At 39.4% G+C, this 9,511-nt stretch overlaps 3 protein-coding genes across 3 annotated transcripts; all 3 read left to right on the forward strand.

The window, feature by feature from the left end:
- The first annotated feature begins 4,721 nt into the window (after positions 1-4,721).
- Positions 4,722-5,215, forward strand: LOC101314137 (mavicyanin-like). Its single transcript, XM_004308383.1, has 2 exons — positions 4,722-4,884; positions 5,010-5,215. The coding sequence occupies exons 1-2, from the start codon at positions 4,722-4,724 to the stop codon at positions 5,213-5,215; spliced, it is 369 nt and encodes a 122-aa protein (XP_004308431.1).
- A 1,561-nt stretch (positions 5,216-6,776) lies between these two features.
- LOC101314419 (stellacyanin-like) lies at positions 6,777-7,258 on the forward strand. Its single transcript, XM_004308384.1, has 2 exons — positions 6,777-6,942; positions 7,056-7,258. The coding sequence occupies exons 1-2, from the start codon at positions 6,777-6,779 to the stop codon at positions 7,256-7,258; spliced, it is 369 nt and encodes a 122-aa protein (XP_004308432.1).
- A 1,241-nt stretch (positions 7,259-8,499) lies between these two features.
- On the forward strand, positions 8,500-8,980 carry LOC101314708 (blue copper protein-like). Its single transcript, XM_004308385.1, has 2 exons — positions 8,500-8,662; positions 8,775-8,980. The coding sequence occupies exons 1-2, from the start codon at positions 8,500-8,502 to the stop codon at positions 8,978-8,980; spliced, it is 369 nt and encodes a 122-aa protein (XP_004308433.1).
- Positions 8,981-9,511: the final 531 nt, after the last annotated feature.

Below are 9,511 nucleotides of genomic sequence, written 5' to 3' on the forward strand. Positions count from 1 at the left end.
AGGAAGGCTCCAGGTGTTGAGGATGGATGTTTGGTTATAAAAGTGTTAAGTTTGATTTTTCAGGTAAGGGTTGTCCATTTTAAGGAAGGTTATGCCGAATTTTCGGCAAATTTTCCTTGAAGGTGGACCCCGCAGGATTTACCTCGGGTTTCAGGGTGAAATTCGGGGTGGGTCCTGTCATTAGCAGTGCTGCTACTGCTATTGGGTCGAAATTGGCCGATATGGTTGAACCGCTCAAACTAGAGACTGTGGCAAAGTGTGGTTTTGGCCTTGCTGGTTTCATCTCTATTACGGAAAACTATTGTCCTGATTCTGCTATGGTGCAGCTGATAGCGATGACGACTGAATTGAACAACAAAGAGTTTGCTCTGGTGTATCACTCTTGCAAGTTGGGTAATTTTTCTCAGGCAAGAAGGGTACTGTGTGTCAAGTTTTCCTTGGACTCCACCATGATTACTGATGCTAGCTTCTTGTGTGGTTATATTTGTGAAGAGCAATTGTTTGCTGGAGACAAATATGGACATATGCTAGTGAATGCTGCAATGGGTGCCACGACTCAACCCTCTTTGTCTCAGGTATCCCTTACCCCACATTTCAATTATTAAGATGTTAGAAGAGTTTTGGTGAGTTTCTTATCTGGAGTGATTAAGCCCTCTACTTATGGTCCCTTGCACTCTAAAGTTGGAGAAGAGACTTGGCTTCTTGATGACAGGATTGAGAAAATGAATGGGGATGCTGATACTTTGTTTGCTAGCCAGTCACCTAGAAAACTTACACTTGATTGTTTCCTAGTTGCTACTGATTTGGCTTCTCAAATGGTACCCCTCGAGGGTTCTGAAATGGTTAATAAGAGAGTGAATATGCCTATGGTGATTGTTAGTTCTTTGTCATGGCTGGCAATATTACTTTCCAAGGTGATTCGAATGGAAACTGATGAGAGGAATCGACCACTTACGCATCGATGGCTTAATTGTTGCTTATTCCTCTGGGATTGCAAACTGAACGTTGCTACACTTGCAGCACTTGCTGGTACTATGCACGCCTGGTTGAATGGTACTCTTAATTGTTTGCCTCTTGTAGAAGGAGTCACAAAGTTGGATATTATGGATAAAGATACGGCTGCTCGTATTCCCTCTCCTAAAAATGCAGATTCTTATAAATGTGCTCAGTTCTCAGCAGATGGCCGATTTCTTCTCTCCAGCTCATTTGAGAGATTTGTTGAGGTTGTGGAAACTCTAAGAAAGGGTCCACAGTTCTCAGTTAAAGTCTTGGCAGTTTTTATTAACAGACAACCAATTACTCTTTTGCAATGGGTCTATTTGAGGACTTTAGACCATGCTACTCTACCTAATGCCTTATGCTTTGCTCCAACTTGCACAGATTTAGTTCAGTTACTAACCCACCGTGCAATGACTTCTATACTCCTTCAACTACACTCATATCTGCAGGAATTGGGTTTGCGAACACATATGGATGTGTTGGACTATTTATTCATGACTTCATGGGCTTATATTGTTCGTGCACTCCCCCTCCGTGTGACTACCACGTGTATGGCAGATATTACTAGAGACAACCCTTCCCTATCTGCAGTGGTTGTATGTCCTGTACCTTGCCAATGTCAACCACGGTGGTCCTTTGTTGATAAAGTTATTGCCTCTGTCAACAACATTTCAGAGTTATCCTTTATGAGGTACTATTATGCGCCACTTCTTCCAAGTGATTATGGGGTATTTCCAATGACTTATATGAACATGTGTTTTCAATACATGGTGAGCCATGTTCATCAGGATATGTTTTTCATGGTAACACACTCTTCCGTTTTTTACTCACCATTCTATGCACTTGTGAAGAAATTGTTTCTTTTGTCACCTATGACTGCTATCCAATTATTGGGCTCTCTTTTGGCTCACATATTGAGAGACGATGACCGCTATATCATTGGGATTTTGGTGCTCAATTCTATCATTCAGGTAGTGTCTTTGAAGTCCACACAACATGGCATTGCAATTCGCTATGGTGCTATTTTGACTGGAAATTCTCATGTGCGCTGTTTGATTTACTCCCCTGAATTCATGAATACATGGATTATCCAATTTGGTTTTGTCACGATTGACTTTGGCTATCCTGTCTTGATTCCGTCACTACATTTTTCATTACCCATGCGGTCAATTGAAGGTCTTATGCTTCTCTTGTTGCCTACAATTATCAACTGCCAGCTAATGGAACTTGTGGTTTCAAGCACTCTACTGCAGAGTTCTAATGGAGATACCCTGAGAGTCTTAAGAGTCTTTTCTCATACACTGTTGTTAACAAATTCTCAGGCGAGTGCACATTTATGGGTGCATCATTATGTCTTTAAAGGTTGTATATGTCTATTGAAGCTGAGAATGGAGCTCCCTTACATGCCACATATTGTGGTAGCCATCTTGTCTATTGGGATTATTCAGCCATTATCAGATTTCAAAGCAGTTGCAATATTTCTTTTGCCCGACTTTATTGTGATTTGGATAGACATTACAGTTGGTGATAGGTTGTGGGGAACAGTGGCAAAGCATGATACAATGATTGAATTTCAAACCACGATAACAGCATTTGGCACTACTAGAACTAGTCCTGTGAGTGGTACACCAAGGCGCCATACCAATTCAATGGCTTACATGTTCTCACTCGCCACAATGGAGTCAAATGATGACTTTGCCGCCTCAGCCAAACAAGGAAGAAGCTAAAGTCTTACTTCTATGAGCTTCTAGCGCTTGTCCCAGCCCTCATGAAGAGCTCCTCATCATTCTATTATTCGCATCACTTCATTAGCCAAGCTCTGTCTCATTATGTCCAGTCATTCCACTCTACGTTGTTCGTAGTGCTACTTCTATTGGTTGCATATGTTGATAGCAGATCCCCAGATAAGCTTGGTTCTGAAGAAAATATGGTGAGTGTTGATGTCACTGAAGCTTCCCAAAATGTAAATGACAGCGTGGATGAAGGTGTGCTTCAAGGTCTGGAAGAGCTCCTCGTGACACCTCTCTTAGAATCTGTAGCTCAGATGGTAATTGTGTTCAAAAAGTCGACTTGTGGGGCTTTACTTTCATCATATGCTGCCTCAGACAAGCTCTTTGAAGGTATTATCAGCACGGTTATGGTGGAGAATGACCCGGTAGTGAAGGTAATTTATGTTGACAGCAGCATTAAAGGTGCATACTTACCCCTGTCATGCTACGATGAGACTGTTTTTGCTTATCCGAAGACCAATGCTGCAGAGGATCACCATCTGTTGGTTCAGTTTTTCTTCTATCTTGGCGATTTGTATACCAGGACAGAGAAAATTAGGGAATCACTATCATACCATCCAACTACTCTGCAAATTTATGTAAAGTCCCTGCCTGGAACCGCTCCTGCATCAAGGGCAAGTAATCTCACAGATACTGCAGCTACCTATGAGTCAGTGAATGAGCTCGAGCAGACCGTAAATTTGTCACAGCCCTGCACAATGCTCAAGCTTGAGGACAAGCTTGTTCTCAAGGGTCCTCAAGACTTGTTAGGATCACTCCTACTTAGACTCCTTTTCTGTACCAGCCCAGTTGTTATGCACGAGCCCATAAGTAGTGAACCCATTTAGAGTAGCCCAATTCCAATGGTGGTCCTGACACACATTAATGAATATGAATGAAGTTTAGTTTATTTCCTTTTCAAATTCTCTGTAATTTATTCCTTCGTGGACTTCGGTCCTAACATACCACAACCAAACCCTAATTTATTCTACTGGCCGAAACCATCCTAAATTTTCAAGTGGGCTGAGACTCCTGAGAGTAACCAAGCCTACCATATATCAGTCCCATCCCATGGAAACCCTAGCCCAATGTCGCTAGGACTCCCCAGATCTTGCCGATTAGCCGTCGTTGCACCCACTGCCGCCGACGAGGAACCGCCATCATCGTCATCGATCTTTTGCCTGCCGACGACGGACCTCAGCCTTCTATCGCCGCCTAGGCAACCCATCACAGCCACCGGATCATACGCCAGGTCCTCTGATTTACCGTCAGCAACGCTTGGTTTGCCGCCGGCATCCTTCAACCATCAACCAAGGCTGTCTCTTGACTTCGCCGGAGAGCCCGACCACCATTGTTGTTTCAGATCTGACTCGATGCCCCAACGCACAGCGCCAAGGCAACCATCAATCATACTCGAACTCAGATAAGCTAACCAAGCCGCCTAAAGACCCACGCCCCCACCATCCCAGTATCCACCGCCGCTTGCAACTACTAGGGCAAGGAAGAGAGAGAGAAAGGGCCGAGACATTTTTTAACTGCTTTGCAATTCTTGTAATAGAATGAGTTCGTGTTTTCTTGTTTAACCCTTCGATGTTAATATAATAATATCAACTACAATTTTTTTTTTTTGGACGAAATATCAACTACAATTCAAAAGTAATATTTCAAGAGATTTATGTACTGCCACAGCGATTTTTACAAGCAAGTGAAAAGTAAAGCATGAGTTACAGTAAATACAACTGTCATATTCTTGTAGTTATCAATATAACATGAGAATTAAGCTGGCAACGTCGTGACCAAAGAACTATTGAACCTTATACATGTGACTGATATGATCAGAAGCATATACTTGTGTTCTTTTCGGCCAACAGACTTCTATATATGATTGTACAATTAGGACCGTAAATTCTGAAAAGCTAATAATCTCTACAAGTCGATATTAATTTCTTCGACATGGCAAGAATCACTGCTGCTCTTGCTGTGATTGCCTTGTTTGCTGTATTTCCGAGCATGGATGCAACGCAGTATATTGTTGGTGATGACCAGGGTTGGAATTCTGGTGTTGATTACTATTCTTGGATGGATGGCAAAACGTTTCATGTCGGAGATTCTTTAGGTGCGTATTCTTTTTAGATGTTTCAAGTTTACTACTTACCAATAACCTTGTTTCGATTAATAGGTTTTGTAAACGATCGAGTAGAATTGCATTTCATATCTTGGTTTTTGTTGTTTGTTTTCCAGTTTTCAATTATGTACCTGGGGATCACAATGTGATTGTAGCAGCTAATTATGATGTGTATGACAAGTGTGCTACTACTCCAAACTTGGGAATCTGGACAAGTGGCAATGACGTTCTAACCTTGCCCACCACAGGCACCTATTATTTCTTGTGTGAATTTCACTGCGACTACACCGAGCAGAGGATTATGGTAGAGGTGAACAGTTGATCATCATGTCTAATGTATTCATGTATGCATCCTTTCTGGACTGTTTCATTTGTTCTTGAGGGAAAGCTGACAACTCTATTAATAATAAGGTTGAAACTACATCTCAATTGAAAGTAAATCTCGTCTACGAGATGCTGAAATGCGCCGGAAACTTTTTTTTTTTATTTTTTATTTTTATTTTTATTCAAGATTGCGGTATCCCAAAGATTTCCTAAGCCGAAAGACTAATCCGCTGGGGGCCTAAACAGCCAGTAAGGCATTGCAGCCCCTCTCCTGGCCACTTTTAACAGTGTCGTGATTCGAACCTAGGTGGGGAGCATACCCAACTAGGCAAAAACCATTAGAGTACCTTGCAGTGGTTATATGCGCCGGAAACTTAAACTTAGCAAGTATATATATATACGAATTCACGCAATGCTGCATGATATAAGCTGAGGTATTTAATTATATATTCAGCTACATCAAATTCTTTGACGACCAAAGTAATCATTCCTTAAAAAAACGCACCTTAAGGCTCGCGTAAGGCTTAAAAGGCTCAAGGCCCTCAAAACATTGAGTGAGTTTAGTAGTTGTTGAGGAGTTGAGGCGCGCTACTCCAAGCGCAGAAAGCATTATTAATAATTGCATGTGACCGATCGAACATTTGAATGTAAACCTACATTAAATAGAGCATAATCTTCCAGAAATGTCACTTATCGTATGACCGATCATAATAGAAAAATCTTTAACTACTGTAATTATTGTTCGACTCACGATAAACTCGTTGTAGTATTTCAGTTGTTTGTTTGATAAAAAATAATAATAAAAAAAACATATTCTAGAAAACCATAGATTGAACGAGGGAGTATTCCAATTTTATAACCGTATAACCAAACAACAAGAACTCAATACGTAACAAAAGATAGAAATATCTAAATCAATAAGCGCAGAAACCAGCATGAGGCTAGGGAACCCAAAACCTATATCAACCAAAGTCCAGATCCAAAACCAGCTTCCTCATGCAACCATCCAGATTCAAACAAAACTGATTAATTAAGAAGATGGATGAATATTGTAGAGAAAGAGGAACCAAATTAAGGCCCACAGATGAACTTAAAAAGCCGCAATGAGTTCAAACGGGAGCAAGGACTTTAAAATGTAGGAAAATTCTGGCTACAAGAACAAAACAAATAATGGCCGGTGCATATATGTCATTAATCAATGAGTACGTAATAACGTACAAGAGTAAAACAATAATGCAAACATCAATATATAATTTGACCAAGATTCAACCATATTGGAAAAGTAGAATCGGCATGATCTATATATTACAGAAACATGCATGTAATATTATTGTAGTTATCACAGCTGACAGCGGCGTGACCGAAGTCCCTATCTAAATTATCACAGCTAACATATACAATTGGTTATGCAAATATTTAAGCATATCTGTACGACCGTACGTTATTAAAACCCTATATATATGCTTCTGTAGTTCTGTAGTTATACAGGTTCACAACACAGAGAGAAGCTAACAGTTCAGACAGCAGAAGGTTTAACAAGAGCTAGGTAAGTAGCTAACATGGCACGAGTGAGCACTGCTCTGGTGTTGATTGCACTCGTCGTTGTTTTTCCGAGCATGGTTTTGGCGACACAATATGTTGTTGGAGATGGTTTAGGCTGGAGTGGTGATGTTAATTACGACGATTGGGTTGATGGCAAAACTTTCTACGTTGGAGATGTTTTAGGTGTGCCTATTTTCTTGGTTTGGTTTGTATATACTATATAAGTATGTATATCTATATAAGTGTTTGTTATGCGGAAATTTACCTCACTACATTCTGTTTTTTTCTTTCCACAGTTTTCAGTTACATCGCAACTGACCACAACGTTGTTTTAGCTACCAATGAGGACAATTATAACAATTGTGTTGCATCTCCAAACTTGGCTGTGTACGACACTGGCAATGATATACTGACATTGAATGAAGCTGGAACCTACTATTTCTTATGTTCATATCACTGCGACTTTCTTCAGCAGAAGGTTATGATCACTGTGAACTGATGAGAAAATTCTACTTCATCGAAAAATCTGCTGGTTGAGCTCAAAAGCTTTTCAAAGATTCTTATATATGGTTGAGTAATTTGTAATAATTTTATTTTGCCATGAAATAATCTGTACGTTGGATGATACAATTAATTTTTAAGAACATTTGTTTTGATATTGATTTTTAAATCTGAGTTGTATATTACTGGTGTAAGTTTTCTATTATAAACATCTGCGCTAATGAAACCATTTAACCACATATGATCGATGAGATGAAAGTCCGGTCATCTGTATATAAATTATTTGTACAACATCACAGCAAAGACAATTAAAACATTTATAGCTCGCACGTAGATAAGAAGTGTCTTCCCAGCAAAATTTATATATTCATCTCGGAAAAATAGATCGAAAGAGATGATCACAAACCTTTCCATTTCTGTTTTGGCAAAATAGACTTCCACTACTGCACTGAAATGCCTAATTCAATCCCATAATCCTGTCTTCAAAGCAAAGTACGTAACACAACTAACCCAAGGTAACTACAATACTAGTGACACTTGAAGCATACTACTTAGTGACACTTGATAACTACAATTAATACTACTGACCCAAGGTAACTCAAGGCCACTAGCCCAAGGAAACTCTTCAAAGGCATTCACTTTCATATAAGCAGAAGGAAGCAGATAACTGCTACCTTCTTTACATTAACAATAAACAGAAAGACCATACAACATTTTCATCATGTACGCTCATTGTGCCGTGTGTTTGTTCATGTGTGAGACAAACACAAGAACAACTCCAACAGCTTCCTCACATTTGAATTTTTCTCTATTTCAAGGAAAAATAAGCTTATTTTGCTCCATTAGATTCCATATAATTATCCTAACATAAGAAATGTGAGGAAACAGAAAACGAGATTCCAATTGTCTGTAACTGCTGTATGCTGATACCATGGGAAGAGGAATATCGAGCAGAAGAGTCATGTAATATTGTAGTTATCGATCAGTACAGCGGTGTGACCAAAGTTGTATTCAACATTTCAACCCCATATATATGACTGGTATGCCCGCAAAGCATAAGTTCCCATACGTTTTTAAGATAGACTACGTATACAAGCTATATATATATATATATAAGCTTCCATTGTTGGGTTGGACAGTATAAGTTTAATAGGCTATAACAATATATAAAGCTAGTGAGAGTGCTTTAGAGGGATTAACAAGAGCTTCATATATAGTTAGCTAGCTTATTTTACCAACATGAAAATCAGTGCTGGTCCTCTTGTGATAGCCTTTCTCGTTGTTTTTCCGAGTATGGTTTTGGCGAAACAGTATGTCGTCGGAGATGATGAAGGCTGGAATGGTAATGTTGATTACCAAGCTTGGGCTGATGACAAAACTTTCGAACTTGGAGATGTTTTAAGTATGCTTGCCATTTCTTTGCTATCAATTCATGAATTTGTTTTAAAGATGTTAATTTGTTTCATGGAGCCAAAGTTTGTATACTACTAAATCTTGGTTCTTTGTTTTCCCAGTTTTCAAATACGATGCTGGTAGCCATAACGTTGCTCAAGCGTTTAATGAAGATGGCTATGATAGTTGTACTTCATCACCAGAATTTGGGGTGTACACCAGTGGCAATGACGCTTTAACTTTCAATCTTGTTGGGTCCTATTATTTCTTATGTGACTACCATTGTGATTCTGATCAACATAAAGTTATGATCAATATTGTAAAATAGATCTCGATCGGCCTCGGATCAGAGAACTTATTTGAAATCTAATTAATTAGGTCCTAGAGAATCATACGTTATAGGTATTTGTATTTTCATTTTCTTGACATTATTCTATGTTGGACAAACCAACAACTGATCACATACAGTGTAGTGAATAAGATTTCGTATCTTCAGAGTTCAGACCAAAAAAAAAGGGAATAAGATTTCGTATCATCGACCGAGTAAGAAAACAATGCTCAACCATGAATGGATACAAATGTAAGGGTATGTAGATACTAGAGAGAATTATGAGAAAGTTTAGTTTGTTTTAAGAGATAATTTCACTTTACTACCCTGAACTTTAGGTCTAAAATCAGTTTGATACCTCATCTTTTTTTTTAATCAGTTTCATACCTAAACTTTCAAAATCTCGACTAAAATGACTAAAATAGCCCTGGTTAATCTTTTTACCCTCTCAGAGTTAAGAATGGCAGTGGCGACGGCCGGGGGAGGAGGAGGGGCTGCCGCCGGGGCCCATTGCTGGTGGTAGGGGTGGAT

This window comes from Fragaria vesca, linkage group LG7 (genome assembly GCF_000184155.1).
Source record: "Fragaria vesca subsp. vesca linkage group LG7, FraVesHawaii_1.0, whole genome shotgun sequence".
NCBI lineage: Eukaryota > Viridiplantae > Streptophyta > Magnoliopsida > Rosales > Rosaceae > Fragaria > Fragaria vesca.